The sequence below is a fragment of the Pipistrellus kuhlii genome, unplaced genomic scaffold, assembly GCF_014108245.1.
Source record: "Pipistrellus kuhlii isolate mPipKuh1 unplaced genomic scaffold, mPipKuh1.p scaffold_m20_p_10, whole genome shotgun sequence".
Classification (NCBI taxonomy): domain Eukaryota; kingdom Metazoa; phylum Chordata; class Mammalia; order Chiroptera; family Vespertilionidae; genus Pipistrellus; species Pipistrellus kuhlii.
The window spans coordinates 11,310,597-11,330,930 of record NW_023425405.1 but is presented as its reverse complement, the minus strand read 5'-3'; the positions used below and the strand labels follow the sequence as shown (position 1 = coordinate 11,330,930).

The window sequence follows — 20,334 nt, the reverse complement described above, 5'->3', positions numbered from 1 at the left end:
CAGAGAGAAAGAGAGAGGGACAGAGAGTTAGAAACATCGATGAGAGAGAAACATCAATCAGCTGCCTCCTGCACTCCCCGCCCCCCCACTGGGGATGTGCCCACAACCAAAGTACATGCCCTTGACCGGAATTGAACCCGGGAACCTTGAGTCCGCAGGCCGATGCTCTATCCACTGATCCAAACCGGTTTTGACAGGGACTAATTCTTGGTAAAATTCTTTGTGGAAATGTTGATACACACATCAAGGGCTTGGTCACCTTGAGCTGGGAGCCCAGCAATCTTCCTGCCACCTTCCCAGAGGAATTCCCACAGGTTCCACCTACCAACAAGGCCCCTTAAAGGCTGGACTCTCAGCCCTCTTCCCCTGTAGAGCAATTGCCTCCGGGAGGTGCAGATCCTTCCTGGAGAAAGCCTGTCTTCCTAACCCCTCCCTCCCATATCCTACCCACCAAAGCAGAACTCACATTGCAGAGACCTGGGGATACATCCAAACCACCAGCACCCTGTCACCCGTCCCTTGTCCAGAGCACTTGGCTCTGAGCTCTGTGGCGTGCGTTTATCATTTGACTAAGATGCAGGAAGTTCAGTGGCACTAAAACAGAGTCATAAATTAGGCTTGAAAACGAAAATCTGGCAGTGTTTTGGCAGATGTCCTACACATTACAGAGGCCCACATCCTAGCCTGGAAGTGCAAAAACAGAACCAGGAGTGGTTTTTTTTCTTCCAACTCTGTCCATGAGCTGGTGGGGATGTGAGGAGGGAAGGGAAGCAGGAGATCAGGGCCAGTGCCCTTGGGCAGTGGTCTGCAAATTTCAGCTCTTGAGCCACGGTTTGCCACTCTGTTGACTAATGAGTTTGCCAACCACTGACCTACACTCTCGATTCCAATAATTACAGGCTGTTGTTGTTTCTTGTGATTAAGCCCCTATCCCAGTGGCCAGCAAACTCATTAGTCAACAGTGCTGCAGTTTGCCAACCACTGCCCTTGTGGAAGAATTAGCACACTGTTCTCCTGCACAGGGCATGGGACCTCAGCAGCAAGAGGGAGTCAATGATGTTTGTGGGAGGAGTGAGGGGTCACATTGGGGAAGAAATTGAGGGGGTGGGCAGGCATGGTTGAGCGATAGGGCTGGATTGGTTCGGACTGTGTCTCCTCTATCACCTGGCTCAGTTGGGCTCAGAAATTCTTGCTGCATTGTCACTCTGGGCTGAGGCCCAGAGAACTGTCAGCCTCCTAATTGCAGGCATTTCTCACTGGTGTCCTGGTGGCTGTAGCACCCCAGCATCAGAGCTGCTTTGTGACATGGAAGGAGCGCTTGCTTTTTGCCTCTGCCCAGATGCAACTTCTCTCTGCCATCTCTTTCTCACCCCAATCCTCTTGCCATGCCAGCTGCTCACTCACTCTTCCCATCAAGGATTCTTCAGTTCATGCATCTTAACTGAACATCTTAACTGAACATCTCCTGACAAAGCAGTCCATGTCTCATATCCCAGTCAGTTCTCTCTCTCTCTCTCTCTCTCTCTCTCTCTCTCTCTCTCTCTCTCTCTCTCTCTCTCTTTCACACACACACACACACACACACACACACACACACACATACACACACAGCTTTTCTGTCTGAAAGCTCTGAATGGGGCTGATGAAATGGGGGTGGGACAGGGCAAGGGACTACAGCTCCAATACTTTTCCCAAAAAAATTACCTTTGACATTACAAAGAGGGTGAGATTTTAGTGAGACAACCCTTCCCTTTTGCCTCATAACTCAGCCCATACCCAAAGCAGGTTTTCCAGAGGAGCCCAGGCAATCCTAATGCATATACGCTTCTGTTTCAATTCTTAATACTATAGGAGACCGAGAGACAAACTTACCTTCTTTCATCCAATTTCTTTTAAACATTTTATTGAATGCTTACAAGGTGCTAGGTGCTGGGGCCAGAGAGGTGAACACTGTGATGCTAGTCTTGAACTTAAAAAGCTGAAGGTTTTTTTGTGAAGGCAAACATTAAAAAGTTACTCTTAGACTCTGGCTTGGCTCAGTGGATAGAGTGTCAGCCTGTGGTCCGAAGGGCTCCAGGTTCGATTCCGGTTGAGGGCACATGCCTGGACTGCAGGCTCGATCCCCAGTGTGGGATGTACAGGAGGCAGCCTATCAATGACTCTCTCATCATGGATGTTTCCATCTCTCTCTCCCTCTCTCTCTTCTTCTATGAAATAAAAACAAACAAACACCAATGACCATTGAGTGTCTGTTAACATTAAAAAAAAAAAGTTACTCTTATAGTCCTTGCCAGTTTTCGCAGTGGTCAGAATGTTGGCCCATGGAATGGGAAGGGTTGTGGGTTCCATTTGTTGCAGTTTCGATCCTTGCCCAGTAACACGCTGTGTGAGGCAAGCAATCAATGTGTCTCTCTCATGTTTAAAATATATATATATATATATATATATATATATATATATATATAATTTTTTATTGATTTATTTTACAGAGAGGAAGAGAGAGGGATAGAGAGTTAGAAACATCGATGAAAGAGAATCATCGATCAGCTGCCTCTTGCACACACCCTACTGGGGATGTGCCCGCAACCAAGGTACATGCCCTTGACTGGAATCGAACCTGGGACCTTTCAGTCCACAGGCCTATGCTCTATCCACTGAGCCAAACCGGTTTCGGCTGTCTCTCTTATGTTGATCTATCTTTCTTGCTCTTTTTTTCCCTTCCATCTCCCTCTCTCCTGCTCTCTAAAAAAATCAATGGAAAAAATATCCTCAGGTGAGGATTAAAAAAAGAAGTTGCTCTTATAAATAATTGCAATAGAATAAGTAACTAATAAGAGTTGTGAAAAGCGCTAAGAACAAGAAGTATGCAGTGATATGGAAGGTTTGTCTTTCAAGTGGGAGTGCAGCCAGAGGCAGGAGGCTTAGGGAGAGGCTGGCTGAGAGCCTCTGCACTTCCTTTCGTGGCTCGTGCACGGTGATGGATGACAGAGGCCAGCGGTTTATTTCCCCTGGAAGCGGCGGTGCTGGTGTGGTGCAGGGTATTACGACTCCTGCTATTTAATAAAGAACCCTGCATGTGTCCTGGGGAGATGGATGGGCAAATATTCCCGATCAAAGAACCATGTGGTGTCCCTGATGTGAATGGATAGGAGGGGCGGGGGGCTAAGGCCGAGGCTGGGAGACTGAGATGGGGAGACAGGTCTGAAATGTAAGAAATGCAAAAAGCATCAGTTGCATCGCTATCCTCCACTAGCACACAAAACTCCTTCTCACTGTGGGTGGCTGCTGCCCCCTGATGGGCACAGGGACACAGTTTCATTTTGTCCTTTCAGGAGGGCTTGGGTCCCAGGTACTTAGAACTTAGCGTTGTAGGGGGGTGTCCCAAAGGAATGTTAGAATAGCCTTCTTCTTCTGGTTCTTTTCCCTGTGCACACCGCAGCCGGGGCTGGGAAGGCCTCCCCAAAGCTGGGGCCCTGAAACTTGCAATTTAATCTCTGGGGATGGAACTTTTTTTAAATTAAATATATTTTATTGATAGAGACAGTAAAGCAACAAGCAGACTGTCAAATTACAGTGGGGAGGGGAGGGAGAGCTGGGGGAGATAATAGATCAACCGAAGGACTTGTATACATGCATATAAGTACAACCAATGGACATAAAACTCTGGGGAGAGAGGGTATGTATGGGAGGGAGGGGGGCAAATATATATATATATATATATATATATATATATATATATATATATATATATATATTATTGATTTTTTACAGAGAGGAAGAGAGAGGGATAGAGAGTTAGAAACATCGACTAGAGAGAAACATCAACCAGCTGCCTCTTGCACACCCCCCACCGGGGATGTGCCTGCAACCAAGGTATTGTACATGCCCTTGACCAGAATTCAACCTGGGACCCTCCAGTCCAAAGGCTGATGCTCTGTCCACTGAGCCAAACCGGTTTCGGCAGGGAATGGAATTTTGAGGGGGCAAGAGAGGAGGAGAAAAAAAAAAAAGAAGGAATTCGGAATCCCAAATCAGCTTTATTTAAATGACCCATCCCATTTCCTTTGTCTATTTGTCTCACTTTATCTTGGATAGGATTAAGCCCATAGCCTTAAAAATATGTTCTAACATAACTGAGACATTTTCTTTTAAGTATCTATTTATTACTTACTTGAAGCTAGGGCTTCATAAATTTGATGTTGTGTTTTCCCCATTACTAACAACCAGTCATCCATCCATCCAGAATGTACTGAGAGTAAATGGGGTTTGAGGAGAGAAGGAAGCTTACTTTTCACTCTACTGTTGGCACTTTTTGAATGTTTACTACCGTGTGTTCAGGTTATACCATTTAAAAGTAATTACTAAAAGTGAACCGGGTACTTTTCAGCTGGATGTTCTGCAAGGTGCTGCAGTCTGGCATGTAGATCAGTTCCTGAGCCCATTGGGATGGCAAACATTCTTTGTGTTTCAGGACCCAGGAGCTCTCAGATCCCCTGACCAGTGAGGTCCCCTAAGCCTTGCATTGGTCTGATAAGCTGATCTGAGGGAAGATTTTCCCCGGTGTCTGGGAGGGCCTGGGTTATAGGTCTGTATGTATAAGCTGGATGTAATGTCTGCTTTGGATGTGTTCTCATGCGATCGTGCAGTGTGCATATTGTGATTCATTTGTAAAAATTTTTCTTTTTAAAAAAAATATATTTTATTGATTTTTTACAGAGAGGAAGAGAGAGGGATAGAGAGTTAGAAACATCGATGAGAGAGAATCATCATCAGCTGCCTCCTGCACACCCCCTATTGGGGATGTGCCCGCAATCAAGGTACATGCCCTTGATGGGAATCGAACCCAGGACCTTTCAGTCCGCAGTCCGATGCTCTATCCATTGAGCCAAACCGGTTTTGGCAAAAAAAATTTCTAATTAATGTCTGTCTACGTGCACTAAATTGTATTCTCCAGGAGGGCAGACTCCTGATTTTCTTTCCCTCCCTCTCTCCCTCCCTCCCCTTTCCCTCTCCCCCTTTCTCTCTCCTTCCCTCCCTTTTTCCCTCCTTCCTCCCTCCCTCCCTCTCTTCCTCCCTCCCTCTCTTCCTTCCTTCCTTCCTTCCTTCCTTCCTTCCTTCCTTCCTTCCTTCCTTCCTTCCTTCCTTCCTTCCTTCCTTCCACCACATATAGTAGGAACCTAGTAAATATTTACTGAAAGAATGATTGCATACATCTGTTTCTATGTGTACTTTAGCAGCTGTAATTGGTCTGTGAATCGTTAGAGGCACAGTTCACAGTTATATTACAGCGTGCCAGATGCCTCACATCCTCTGAGAACATGAGAATTGTTTGAATGATGCTTGTGATGTGCTGTGTCTATGTGCGCTCTAGCTGCATTTTATACATGTCACCTGGGAGTCTGCGGTGGCACTTCGGAAACTATTTACGTATTAAGCATCCATTATATGTCAGACCTGGGTTAGGTCGCTAGCAAAACGACTTCTGCCTGCCCTGGTAAACTGGGATCCACCTCTTGGGAGTGAGATTTCTTTGTTGCTGGGTAAGAGGTGACGAAGCCTTGGGTACGCAGGTAGGGAAGGGTGGAGTGGGGTGGAGCCCGGTTCAGGAAGCTCCGTCCCTGGAGTCACCTCCCCAATCCCCCAATTCCGGAACCTTTGTCCCCGCCCCACCGCGTTTCCACCGGACTCTTTTCAGTACCGAGCACTTCCGGAGTCTCCCGGCTTCCGGCGTGGTCTGCGTGCTGAAGCTTTTCCTCGTGTGCGCTCGGTTCCTTCGCGGCCTCCCGCGCGTGTTCCGAGGCCTCATGGCGGGGCTGACGCTGTTCGTGCGCCGCCTGCCGCCCTCGGCCCGCAGCGAGCAGCTGGCGGAGCTGTTCAGCCAGGTGGGGCCGGTGAAGCAGTGCTTCGTGGTGACGGAGAAAGGTGAGGGGCGGGGCGTCCGGAGGGGGCTGGGGTTCCTGGGAGCGGGGATGGGGGTGAGGACCTTCCCAAATTGCAGCTTGCCGGCTTTCGTTACCCGCCCCTAAGAGAGGGATCTGGGAATTGAGTTTCTTTTTCAAACTGACTCAGTCCTAAATGAGTCCATAGGGGTCTGTTTCTGAGCGTCAGAGCATTCCCTTAGTTTAAGTAGCGCTTTCCGGTTATTATGCACGCTCATATACAATATATCTCATTTGGTGACAGTGAAAGTAGCAACCTTTCATTAAAGCATCAGTAAGGCTTATTGAGAGCCAGCTATTGCCAGGTGCGGTGCTGAGTTGCACACCTGTTATCTCATTTAGTTTTCTCACCATTCTTAATTAGGTGGAGACTCTTAACCCCATTTTATTGAACAGGAATCTAGGGCTTGGAGGTAGTTGGTAATTTTAGCTTAAGTTTTTACAGCTGGTAAGTAGTGGACCCAGAATTTGATCACCAGACTCTCTCCCCCCCCCTCCCCCCGCCCCCGCCCCGAGCTCTCACCCATCATGTTACTCATTTCCTCGGTTATTAATAAATATTTATTGAATGCCTACTAAGGGCCAGGCATGTTGTAGGTCCTGGGGATACATCAGTGCACACAGCCAAACAAAATTCATTATTCTTAGTTATGTCTTCAAGATGGGAAGACAGACAACAGACAAGCAAAATATATAGTGATAATGGTGGTAAATATTAAGGAGAAAAATAACTCATGGAAGAAGGATAGGGAGTGTGTGTGTGTATGTGTGTTTGTGGATGTTTAAGGGGCATAGAGTAGTGCCAATTACAGATTAACCGGGGAAGGCCTGGAGGTGAGTGAATGTGTCTGTCAAGGGAGAGGAGCAGTCTAGGCAGAGGAAACTTTAAGCTCAAGGATACTGAGGAGGACTGTGCTGGTATATTGGAGGAATAGCATGGAGACCTGGGTGACTGGGGTGGAATGAAAGGAAGGAATTAGGAGTTGAAATCTGGGTCCTCAGATTATGTAGAAGCTCATAGGCCATTGCAAGGGCTTTGGCTTCTATCTGAGATGGGAAACTACTGGTTTTGAGCAGGGAGCAGTAAGTATGATCTGGTTTACATTTTGAAAGATTGTCAGGCCGTTGTGTTGAGAGTAGGCTATTGGAGAATAGAACGGAAGCAGGGACACCTCTTGCAGTAATCCAGGCGAGAGGCTATGGTGTTGGACTAGGATGATAGCCATGGGTGGTAAAAAGTGATTAGAATGTGGATATATATATATATATATATATATATATATATATATTAATACAATTCTATTTTATTTTTAAAAATATATTTTATTGACTTTTATTTTTTTTTAATTTTTAAGTTTTAACTTTTTTTTACAGAGAGGAAGGAAGAGGGAGAGTTAGAAACATTGATAAGAGAGAAACATTGATCAGTTGCCTCCTGCACACCTCCTACTGGGGATGTGCCCATAACCAAGGTACATGCCCTTGACTAGAATCAAACCTGGGACCCTTTAGTCTGCAGGCCGATGCTCTATCCACTGAACCAAACCAGTTAGGGATATATATATATATATATATATATATATATATATCATGTATTTTTATTGATTTCAGAGAAGAAGGGAGATGGGGAGAGAGAGAGAGAGATAGAAACATCAATGATAAGAGAGAATTATTGATTGGTTGCCTCCTGTATGTCCCCCCCTCCCCTCCCTCCCGGAGATAGAGCCCACAATCCCATGTGACTTTGACTGGAATCAAACCTGGGACCCTTCAGTCTGCAGGCCAGTGCTCTATCTACTGAGCCAAATTGGCTAAGGCAGAATATGGATATTTTTTAAGGTAAAGCTGAGAGGATTTGCTGATGGATCAGATGTGGGGTATGAGAAAAAGAGGGGGTCAAAGAGTCAAGTCTCAGTCTAAAGTTTTTGGCTTGAGCCTCTGGAGATATTTACTGACTTGTGGATTACTGCTGCATGCTTCACGTTCTGTTTGATGCTCATACATCACTGTGAGGGAGGGATGGCATGTATTAGAATGAGGATGAGTTGTAGGGTTTTAATAGTAGAAGCATTTCTTTCTCTTACCTAGACTTTAGGGATACTCAAGACAGGCACCTGATGTTACCCAGAGCATACATTTAGTTTAGTTCCCTTCTAAGTCATCGGTCTGTCTCTCTAGGTGGCTCTTTGCCTTTCAGCAGAACAAGTGGTGGGAATTGGCATCTTGTGCTCTCCCCACCCCCATGGTATCTGAGTATGTGAGTAGGTAGGCTGACAGTGTGCTAACAATCACTGCATCCTTAGGTTCTATTTTGTTAGTAACGTAAGTTAGAGTAGGATTGTCAATGTGGCTCTAATTGCTATTTGAGTCATTGCACCTGCCTGATTATTTGCTATTTTAAGTATAGATATGGCTGAATGAGAGAATGAGAGTGCTATGTAGCAATGCTTCTTAAACTGCAGATCATTGCCCATTAGTGATTGACTAGAATCCTATATAATAAAAGGATAATATGCAAATTGACCGAATGGCAGAATGGCAGTGTGCTGTAAGGCACACTGACCACCAAGGTGCAGACGCTCAATGCAGGAGCTGCCCCCTGGTGGTCAGTGTACTCCCACAGGGTGAGCACCGCTCAGCCAGAGCTGGGCTTATAGCTGGTGAGTCAGTGGCGGTGGTGGGAGCCTCTCCCACCTCCGTGGGAGCTCTAAAGATGTCCGACTGCCGACTTAGGTGGGTGCAGGCCTAAGCTGTCAGTCAGACATCCCCCTAGGGCTCCCAGAATGCGAGAGGGCACAGACCAGGCTGAGGGACCCCTCCCCAAGTTCACAAATTTCATGCACTGGGCCTCTAATTTTTAAATGAACTAGGAGTATATCCATATATGGTAAAGCATAAGTATTCATAGAACTTTTTTTTTGTTTTATATAGGAATATATATATATATATATATATATATATATATATATGGACTAGCTTCACATAATGAGTTACATTCATTACTCAAAACAATTTAAGAAACACTGCAGTCTGGGATAGTTGTGTTTTAGGGGAAGAACAGGCAATTGAATGGGAATTCTTCTTTGAGTCCTCAGAGTATAGGCTATATGTAATCTTACCTTTTACCTGTGTATAAATCTTTAAAGAAAGCTCTTATTTTCTTATTAAGAAACCATATACTTTTCTGTTCAGACAGCCTAGATATATTGCAAAGAGTGCTGCACCTAGTGGGATGGAAGGGAGGGTATGAGATGAAGTCTTACTCTGTATTAGTGACTTGGGCATGCCACTTAACCTCTTTAAGATGGGAATCATTTCACACGATTGTTGTGAGGATTCAAGTAAATATGTGCTTTCTGCAGACATACACAGTGCACAGCATTTATTGTGGGTACATTTTTATTTTGGCACTGAAGTCCTTCATGTTTCAGCTGCTTTATTTTGGTTGTACTGATCAGGAAGAGTCCTGATTTTTCTTGGTCTTATTTTCTGAAAGGTGAGTGGGCAGACTTTTGTGAGAAATTGTTGCAAGTCATTCTTTGGGGGTATAATTTTTGTCACAGATCCTCATAATCTTGAGATTATCAGGAAAGGAGGAAGAAGAGGAGCCATCAGCAAAGACACCAAAGCAGAAGAGGAAACCCAACACGTTCTGAGCAAAGTAGTGAAGGGGCCACTGATGTCAACCTTGTTTCTATCCAGCTGGAAGATTTTGGCAAACTGATGATAGGATGGCCTGGCAGTGTATCTGCTAATTTAGCACTTTGAGAATTCACTGGTTTAGGGCTCTTGACTGATGATGATCTTTCTTCCTTCTTGTTCAGGGAGTAAGGCATGTCGAGGCTTTGGCTATGTCACTTTTTCTATGCGGGAAGATGTTCAAAGGGCCCTCAAGGAGATCACCACTTTTGAAGGCTGCAAGATCAACGTGAGTGTTGCCAAGAAGAAACTGAGGAACAAGTCTAAGGAAAAGGGGGGAAATGGTGAGTTTTCAGTAACTGAAGCGAGTTTTCTTCCAGTGTGAAGAGGAAGTGGAATGACAGGATGGGGGTGTGGGAATCTTCCAAATTTAGAGCTTCCTGAATTTTGTTTTTATATTTATCCAATGTATTCTGTTTACTTTTAAGTCTGGAAAATCTGTGGTCCTGGGTATTGTCATACCAGCCCCTATGGTAAATGCCGTTTACTGCTAGTAGCTTTTTTCCTGTGCTGTCCTGGGCCTCAAGGTGGATGGTTTATTATTTTTTTAGGAAATAAATTTTCTAAAAAATTTATTTTCATTTATTTATTTATTTATTTATTTCATTTTTAAAAATATATTTTATTGATTTTTCACAGAGAGGAGGAGAGAGGGATAGAGAGCTAGAAACATCGATGAGAGAGAATCATCGATTAACTGCCTCTTGCACATCCCCTTCTGGGGATGTGCCAGCAACCATGGTACATGTCCTTGACCGGAATCAAACCCAGGACCCTTCAGTCTGCAGGCCAACGCTCTATCCACTGAGCCAAACCAGTCCCGGCTAAAAAATTTATTTTCTAAAAAATTTATTTATTTTATTAGAAAATTCAGAGTCCCCAAAGAAGGAGCAGAAGTCTAAAAAGGCCAAGGTGGCAGATAAGAAAGCCAGATTAATTATCCGGAATCTGAGCTTTAAGGTGAGTGACAGAACGCTAACACTGCCTATTCTGAAAGCTGTTGGTCACGGGTGGAACTCCTCTCCTGATGATAAATTGGGAATGAACCTTAGCCTGGCTGAATCCAGAAAATGGGCCTGTATACTCAAGGACTAAGACAAGAAGGGAAGATGTTTCCTGAGAAATGGTGGGGAGGAAAAGCTATCTGATATTTGTCCCTTTTGCTTCTTAGATACAGAGCAAGATGTCTTCTCTTTAGAAATGTTTGTCCTAATTTCAAAAGTAAAAGAGGAGTAAAAATACTCAAGTTCTTCCTAATGAACTAATCTAGTAATTAGTGTTTCATGTTTACTTGCTGAGATAATCTCTCCTTTTCTTTCTTTACTTTTGTCTTCAGTGTTCAGAAGATGACTTGAAGACCATATTTGCTCAATATGGAGCCGTCCTAGAAGTGAACATCCCCAGGAAGCCAGGTAGTGGCAAACCTTCATTGGTATGGATTCAGGCGTCTTCAAACTACGGCCCGCGGGCCACATGCGGCCCACAGAGGAGTCTGATCCGGCCCACCAGGTTTTTTGGGCAGTGAGCGCAGCCGAGGTGTTACAGTAGGAATTAGTAGTTCATATAGTCCGGCCCTCCAGCTCTCTGAGGGACCATGATCTGGCCCCCACTTTAAAAAGTTTGAGGACCCCTGGATTAGATGAATGTATTTAGCATAATGGTCTTTATACATATTACCCTTGAATTAAGCACCATTAGAACTAGAAATGCAAGGTTCAAGTCATATTCTTTGTGAGCCCTAGATGATGTGATATATATAAAGTATTAGGCACAGTAATAAAAACTCATGTAATAATGCCGGTGGTATTTAAGTTAGGTATTTTTAGTTTAGATATCCCCTGAATTAGATTTTTAGTTAGATCAGAACTAGTTTTAGAAGACAAGTTACAGTGTGAGAAAATGCATTATTCCAAGCCCAAGTCAGGGTATACTCAATAGGAGGATATAAGTTTGGGCAAGGGGCTGGCTGCTTGGCAGCCTGTGTTGCTGTATATTCTTGGGTTTGTTGGCTTTCCACCTGCTGCTTCTAACATTTCTGTATACTTGCACACAGATGGAAAGATGCGTGGTTTTGCTTTTGTTCAGTTCAAAAACCTTCTAGAAGCAGGAAAAGCTCTTAAAAGCATGAACATGAAAGAGATAAAGGGTAAGTTTTCTGTGCCCATACCATTGACCTAGATATTTCTAGTGTTGGGGTGAATTAGCATAGTGACCCACTTGCTATATTTTCAAAAGGTATTTGCATTGTTGAAAGTCTCACTGCTAATATAGAAACTATTTTGGTGAAGTATTCCTAACATTTGATCTTAGGGTTAAACTGAAAAGAACCCATGTCATTATTCTCTTTTTTATTTGGAGATGAGTGTTCTTTTAAATCCTAATGAAAAAATGTTCCTGAAATAATCACTGATGGATGTATGTCATTGTCTAGGGTAGTGGTCGGCAAACTCATTAGTCAACAGAGCCAAATATCAACAGTACAATGACTGAAATTTCTTTTGAGAGCTGAAAACTGATTCTGCGCATGGGCCTCGAAGTTTCAATCTCACTGTACGTGCGTGCCCACATGTGGTATTTTGTGGAAGAGCCACATTCAAGGGACCAAAGAGCTGCATATGGCTCGCGAGCCATGGTTTGCTGGCCACTGGTCTAGGAAGATATGAAATTTGTAGGTTTTTCCTTCTTGGTTATAAGCATTATTTAGCATCCATGGGCTAGTAAATTGACCATGAGGCTACTCTGGGTATTGATTTACCAGGTAGTAAAGAAGGATTGGCTTAGAGACTTCCTACCTTCTGAGTGTGGTGCAAATTATTCTAAAATGCCTGCTTTGCTTCTTTTTTTAAAAAAAATATTTTTATTGATTTCAAAGAGGAAGGGAAAGGGAGAGATAGAAACATCAGTGATGAGAGAGAATCATTGATTGGCTATCTCTTGCACACTCCCTTCTGTGGATTGAGCCCGCAACCTGGGCATGTGCCCTTGACTGGCATCGAACCCAGGACTCTTCAGTCCCCAGACCGATGCTCTATCCACTGAGCCAAACTGGCCAGGACTGTTTTGCTTCTTGCTAACTGGAAACTTGGTCTAACTGGAAGCAATGTTCTAATTATTTTTGAAAAATTATATCTTATCCCAGGTGTGGTGGCTGTGTAGGAAGGCAAAATTTATGTTCATTGTTAAAAGAAAGGTTATGGTTTAAAAAGAATAGACAGTTATTAGGAGTTTTATTTTAAGACCACTATTCTTTGATGAATAAGAAGTCATTTACAGGGATAGAAGTGTTAAAAAGATGTTACTTCTCTGTCTGATAGGTCGGACAGTAGCTGTGGATTGGGCTGTGGCAAAGGATAAATATAAAAATACACAGTCTGCCTCTGCCCCAGGTAAGATGTGGTGGTGCTGCGTAGGAGGGGTTGCATGTTCTGGGGTGAGTGTGGAAGCAACTCTACAATAAAAGTATGTAGGAATCTTCTTGTCAGTGAGAATATTGGGCTGGAGATACCAAAAGCACAGAGCCTCCCCCACCAAATGAGACTGAGTAATAAGAAAAACTCTGAATACCTTTTGGCTCAGAAACCCAGAGCTGTTTGCTAATTCACATTGTCCCGTCTGGTGACCTGGTCCCAAAACATAGGTTCTTTTCTTGTTTGTTTGTTAATCTTTACCTGGGGATATTTTTTCATTGATTTTTAGAGAGTGGAAGGAAGGGGGAGAAACACACACACACAGAGAAACATCGATGTGTCTCTCACATCAATTGGTTGCCTTCCACCGAGACCAGTGCGGGGGTCAGGCCCGCAACCAAGGTACATGTCTTTGACTGGAATCGAACCCTTAACCCTTCAGCCTGCAGGCCAATGCTCTATCCACTGAGCCAAACCAACTGGGGCCCAAAACATAGGATCTTTTGAGTCTAAGCCCACTCCTGGGTGTGGAGTGAGGAGTGGGTCTGAGTTCATTGTTCCCTCTACTTGCTGTCCTTTCTCAGCTTTTCATAGTAAGAAGTGATGGAACATTAAAAATAGGGAAAGTTAAAACTTGCATTTTATTTAGAAAACAATTGGCTTTCAGGCTACCCAGAGCTCACCGAAATTCAAGTTCATGGTTGGGCTCCAGAGTGTGCATTGTGCTGGCTGTGGTGCAGGATGGTGAGCTGTTTGTGAAGGCTCAGTTGCTGCTTCTCTCATTCTGAGCCAGATAACCTTCAGGCTTTTGATGAGTGAATGTGACAGCCTAGAAGGATTTTATTTCTTTTTTTTCTTCATACTTTCTCTTATTCTATACATCTAGAGGCCTGTTGCAAGAAGAGAGTCATGCAATAGACCTTCCTTCCCTTGGCTTCCAGCACCGGTTTTCCTCTGGCACCTGGGACCCAGACCTTCGCTTTGGCCAGAGTCTGCTTTCTTCTTTGCTGCTGCCCTGCAGACTCCAGCCGGAGTCTGCCGTCTTTGTCATTGCTGCAGACTCCGGCTGGAGTTTGCTATCTTCATCTTCGATGCAAACTTCTGCCAGAGTCTGATATCTTTGCTGCAGACTCCAGAGTCTGCAGTCTTGTCTTCACTGCAGCACTCTGCTCCTGTAGATCCCTTCACCTCCACCCCCCTCCCCACCATCCCTCTCATAGCAGGTGTCCTGCCCCCACCTGGCCACTCCTCGCCTGGAGCAGATGGGCAGCTGCCATCTTTGGCCTTCTAATTTGTATACTCTCTCTGATTGGCTGTGGGTGTAGTGGAGGTACGGTCAATTTACATGTTTGTCTATTATTAAGATAAGAAAAATACATGAGATTCTGTAAAACTAAAGGAACTAGGAACTTGATGGTATTATTTGCTTTTAAAATAACCTTTTTTTAGATATGGAATTAATTTCTAACTTTCTTTACTTCCTTGTGCAGGTGAGGAGAAGCAACCTGAACCTAAACTTCAGAAACCAGGTAAAGTGAATGGCAGGAAAGAAGAGGTTATGAAAGAGGAAGAGGATGATGATGATGGTGATATGGAAGAGGATGATGATGATGGTGATACGGAAGAGGAGGAGGAGGATGAAGATGGCGATGATGAAGAGGAGGAGGAGAATAAAAAGTCGAAAGTAACCAAGTGTGTGCAAATTCACACGAGGTAAGCCGCTTAGCTTGTTCTGAGACAACAGAGGAAGATTCAGGATGGTGTCTGGGGGGATGAAGGAGGGGGAGGGAGGAAGGACTTTTCCTGTCCACATCATTGCGGAATTGACATAGGGTTAGGTAGTCCCCTCTGTCTGCCAATGTTCTTAGTTCTTAGTTTAAACTGTGCCATTGCAGAGCAGTCAAGAGACCAGTGCCCTCAGAAAGCAGTGACGAGGATCATTCTGATGAGGACAGCGGCCTGGAGGAAGGAGAGAGTGTTGATAGTGGAGAGGACCTGGCTCAGAGTGACACCGACACTGAAGAGCAGGAGGATAAAGGTTTGCCTGGGATTTTCAAATTTAAATTAATACGAGAAATTGCATCAGTGCAGTGCAGGCCTCTTTAAATAGGACCCTAAGGTGTTTTTGTCAAATTTATGGTGAAATGCTGAAGATGAAAACTTGTTATTATTTTGGTTTTTTTTTTTAAATGAGTTCAGAGTGGTGCTTGAGGGTTAAGATTCCTAGGGAATTTAAAACGTAGCTTAATTCTACCTCTCTCTCTTGATTAATCTCTCTACTTATCCAGCCCCGAATGAAAATTGGATAAACAGGATATTACATTTAATACCAAGGTGGATTTTAAACAACTCTTCTGAGTTGAGATGGGTATAAAGGACTTCTTGGGCCATTTTGTAAAATGGTAACCAAATGCTATAGCTATGTTTATCAGGAAAGTTGGGCAAACTCAAAGCATTTATTGAGGGAAGAAGGTCATTGCAGAATGAGGAGTGGCCAATAACTGGTCCTTTATTTTGTCTGGATGGAGGTTTTTGTTTACTTATCAGGTCTCTCTCCCTTCTGCTTCCTTTTCTGTAAGGCTGGCATGTTGGTTGGACCATATAAGAAATCTGAAGGAAAAAGCTTTTTCCCTGAGGAGAGAATGGTAGATACCTTAGAATCAAAGAAACTTTTATACTGAAGGGACTACAAGACCTTGCATTCTACAACCAGATTCAGCTGTCTATTACCTTTCTTTCACTTGAAAAAATTATGGGACTAATACATAATAATGAGAGAACATTAATAAAAAATATACTACAGAAGAGTATTGTATAGAAAGTAAAAGTTCCTCACCAATCCCTCAAGGTCCCCCAAAGTAATCACTGTTGTTTCTTTTGTATCTTTCCTGAAAGTTTCCATGTATATATAAGCATGTATATCTGTTCTTAGAAACAAATGAGTGAGTCTCCCTTATACCCAGATTCTTAGCCACGTAGGATCCCTCCCCAGAGACAGCCAATGTTATGTTTCTGGCATATCTAAAGGTTATGGGTAAAAACATACAGATATACAATATAGTGTATATTATATGTGTGAATGTGTTATTTTTTTTCAAGTGTTCTATGTTTTATATTTCTAAAAAGTTTACATTTTCACAGCAGCATTTGGGACTCTATTTTTTATCCCATATCTTTACCACATTAGGTTTTATCTATCTTTTTGTTTTTTTCCGATCTGTTGGTAAAAAAATATATCTAATTTCTTGTGCTGTTTTTCTTTAATCATGAGTGAGCTTGACAATCTTTTCATATATATTTGCATATCCTTTGTTCATTTTAAATTGATGTTTTTCCTTACTGAATTATGCAATATCTTTATATATTTAAGAAGTTAGCTCTTTGTTGTATGGCTTACATTAGTATTTTTCAGGTTGTTGTGTTTTTTGTTTTTTTTTTACTTTAGATGTACATGTCTCAAAGAAAAAGAAGAGGAAATTACCCTCTGATGTGAATGAAGGGAAAACTGTTTTTATAAGGTATGCCTTTTTACTTTAAGAACTGCTCTATTTGTGTTGCCATCATAGGTTTCTCTTACCTTCCTCTCTCCCTCCCTTTTCTCTTCTTCCCCCCCCCCCCTCTTTGCTTTCTTGTACTAGTTCTATTAACTAGACCAGAAGTTTGATGCCTCTAAGATCATTAGCACATCTGGCTCTAGGAGAATAACAAACAATGAGAAACATAGAATAAGAATCATATATAGAAGTATTTATGCAGGGGTTATCATGTCCTGAGCAGACACAGAGTATTGCAGGGGTTATCATGTATTTTCCTTGTATTTTTATTTTTATAATTCTCCCCCCACCCCCCTATTGATTTCAGGAAGGAAGGGAGAGGGAGAGAGAGAGAGAAACAGCAGTGATGAGAGAGAATCATTGACTGGCTGCTTCCTGCATGCCCCCCACTAGGGATTGAACCCGAAAGGCAGTCATATGCCCTTGACCGGAATCGAAGCCAGAGTCCTCCAGGCTTCAGGTCGACACTCTGTCCACCAAGCCAAACCAGCTAGGGCCTATTTAGATTTCATTCTTTGTAATTGGGGTGGCATCATTTGGAATAAATCAATTCTTCAATCATGAGAGAATCCTACTTGTTTTAGTTTTTTTTGTTTTTTTAATATATTTTTATTGATTTCAGAGAGGAAGGAAGAGGGAGAGAGAAATAGAAACATCAGTGACAAGAGAGAATCATTGATTGGCTGCCTTCTGCATGCCCCCTACTGGGGATCGAGCCCAAAACCTGGGCATGTGCCCAAACTAGGAATCAAACTATGACCTCCTGTTCATAGGTCAGCGCTCAGCCAGAGAGCCACACCAGCAGGGCGCTGGCCTTTCTTTTAAGGGGAGTGCTAGAGAGTGGTGACACCACTTATCTCACACAATTTCTCTCTTCAAGCCTAACTTTCCCAGCTGGAAGCAAGAATCTAGGATTTATCTATCTTCTATAATTGAAACTTTGTAGCCTTGAGTGGAGGCCAGAGCCGGCCAGGGCAGGTGGGAAGCTTGGCTTCCCCCATTGTCAGGACAACACAAGCCTCCTGCTTGCTCCAGCTCCATGGCTGGCCGCCATCTTGACTGGGTTAATTTACAGACTTGCTCCTGACTGGCTGGTGCAGGGGTCGGCAACCTTTAAGACAAAGAGCCACTTGGACCTGTTTTCGAAGGAAAGAAAAAAAACCTGGGAGCCGCAAAACCATTGCGACATTTAAAACAAATATAACACTGCATATATTGTTTCTTACCTTAATGCTATATACCGGATCGTGCAGAAAAAGGATTTTTTCACTTAACAAAAAGAGCGGCATGTGGCTCCGGAGCTGCAGGTTGCTGACACCTGGGCTGGTGGGTGTGGCTTGGTATAGCAGAGTGATGGTTAATTTGCATGTTTCTCTTTTATTCGTGTAAATGTATATTTTATCCTCTTGCACAGTCTTCTGAGATTGTTTTTATTATATAAGTAGTTTATGTTTAGTGGAGGAAATTTAGGAAATAAATGTGCAGAAAGACACAAAAACATTAACCTTAATCACTACTCAGAGAACACCCACACATATGCCCTCATCATCATAAATATTTACAGAGATGAGTTTAGCCTATGCATGCTGTGCTATAACCCATTTTTTTCTTTGCAGTGTGTCTCTCCATAACTTCTTTTTACTGTGTTACATGGAATTGCCATCTAAATAATTTTGTACTTAGGATTTTAACAGGAAGGAAGAAACATTACATTTAGAAGCCTGTGATCTCAATACCAAGGGTACTGTTCCTTATACATCATTTAAATTAACAAAGAACTTAGGAAGGTAAAGTGATGAAAGAAAGAAAATTATGTACATGATAAGGCATATTAGAAGAAGTAATGTAGCTAGGATATGTCTTATTGCAGAACTTTTTAAAAACATTTACTTAATTTTTTTAATGATTTCAGAGAGGGAGAGAGGGCTAGAAACATCAGTGGTGAGAAAGAATCATTGATTGGCTGTTTTCTGCACGCCTCCTCCTGGGGATTGAGCCCAAAACCTGGTTATATGCCTTGAACGGGAATGAAACTGTGATCTAGTTCATGGGTTGATGCTCAACCACTGTACCATACCTGCTGGGCCAGAACATTTTTTTTTTTTTAATCTCAGTTACTGCATAAGATAGAATCATTTATGGGGTTGTTAACTGAGCTTAAGAGAACTAAAACTAGATATTTTAAATATTTTTATTGCTCTTTTAGAGAGGGGGAGAGAAACATTGATGTGAGAGTGGAACATTGATCAGCTGTCTCTTGCATGCCACCTACTGGGAATTGAGCCCAAAACCAGTGCATGTGCCCTGATCAGGAATCAAACCAGAAACCTTCGCAGTGTATAGATAATGTCCAACCATCTGAGCTACACCAACCAGGGTCAAAATTGTAGATATTTATTTGGGACTTTTTCTTACCCTTGGAAGGTTGTGTATAGCTGGGGAAATGAGGACTCTACACTGTGTTGAAATATAGTAGAACAAAATCTCCTTCCAACATTTTTTAATCCCATGGAGAGAAATACGTAGTTTTGTTTTTTGCACTTAGTCACAAAACTTTGCCATGTTTGTTTTTGAGTTATTTGGAAGGATTTTTTTTATAAAAATTGTCTTAAATCTTTTTTTACTTTTTCATTAACAGTTAACATTCACTATTATATTACAGGTAATTTCAAGTGTATAGTATAATGATTAGATAATTATGTAATTTACAAAGTTATCCTCCACATAAGTCTAGTACCCACCTGACACCATAAATAGTTACTATAATATTATTTATATTTATTTACTTTTAAAAATATGTTTTTATTGATTTTGGAGAGGAAGGGAAAGTGATAGAAATATCAACAATGAGAGAGAATCATTGATTGGCTGCCTCCTGCACGCCCTGGGCATATGCCCTTGACCCGAATAGAACCTGGGACCCTTTAATTTGCAGGCCGATGCTCTATCCACTGAGCCAAACTGGTTAGGGCTTACAATATTATTAACTATATTCCCTATGCTGTACTTTACATCCCTATGACTGTTTTGTAACAACCAACTTGTATTCTCTAATCTCTTCACTTGAAGGATTTTCTGACTTCTATAAAATTTTAACTGAAACTGAGATTTCATAGCAACACTGAGAATAAAATGGCTAATGAGAGAGAGACACACATTTGAATATTTTGTTTGTAATCAGGGAAAGTAATTTTGGCCAATTTAAGTGAAAAAGCAGGTTTGTTGGATAAATGTTAGGTTGGCCTACTACCCTGTTTCCCCGAAAATAAGATAGTGTCTTATATTAATTTTTTCTCCCAAAGTTGCGCTAGGTCTTATTTTCAGGGGATGTCTTATCTTTCCATGCGCTAGGTCTTATTTTTGGAGGATGTCTTATTTTCGGGAAACATGGTAGAATCGTAGTTGACAAAGAGCAAACCTTAAGAATGGGATGAAACTCTGGACAGTTCTGGGACCTCCGCTGCATGGTCTTTTCTATGAGAACACCCTACTGTTTTTTTTAACTTCTTTTAAAAAATATATATTTTTACTGATTTCAAAGAGGAAGGGAGAGAGGGAGAGAGAAAAAGAGAGAGAAACATCAACGATGAGAGAGAGTCATTAATTGGCTGCCTCCTGCACAATCCCTATTGGGGATTGAGCCTGCGACCAAGAATTGAACCCAAGACTCTTCAGTCCATAGGCCGACTCTCTATCCACTGAGCCAAACCGGCTAGGGCTATTTTTTTTAACTTC

General features: G+C 42.6%; 1 protein-coding gene across 5 annotated transcripts in view; it reads left to right on the top strand.

Annotated features, from left to right (window-relative positions):
* The first annotated feature begins 5,705 nt into the window (after positions 1 to 5,705).
* The window catches only part of RBM28 (RNA binding motif protein 28), a 31,856-nt gene continuing 17,227 nt past the window's right edge, over positions 5,706 to 20,334 (top strand). For 2 of the 5 annotated variants that reach the window (XM_045576565.1, XM_036426110.2), the window contains exons 1-9: positions 5,706 to 5,922; positions 9,764 to 9,922; positions 10,504 to 10,598; positions 10,975 to 11,050; positions 11,692 to 11,784; positions 12,953 to 13,024; positions 14,536 to 14,758; positions 14,941 to 15,083; positions 16,491 to 16,563. In XM_045576565.1, the coding sequence (XP_045432521.1) occupies positions 5,805 to 5,922; positions 9,764 to 9,922; positions 10,504 to 10,598; positions 10,975 to 11,050; positions 11,692 to 11,784; positions 12,953 to 13,024; positions 14,536 to 14,758; positions 14,941 to 15,083; positions 16,491 to 16,563 (1,052 nt within the window). In that variant the 5' untranslated portion in view covers positions 5,706 to 5,804. The remainder of the gene's footprint in view (positions 5,923 to 9,763; positions 9,923 to 10,503; positions 10,599 to 10,974; positions 11,051 to 11,691; positions 11,785 to 12,952; positions 13,025 to 14,535; positions 14,759 to 14,940; positions 15,084 to 16,490; positions 16,564 to 20,334) is intronic. The other 3 variants (XM_036426119.2, XM_036426135.2, XM_045576562.1) reach the window with 3 other exon arrangements.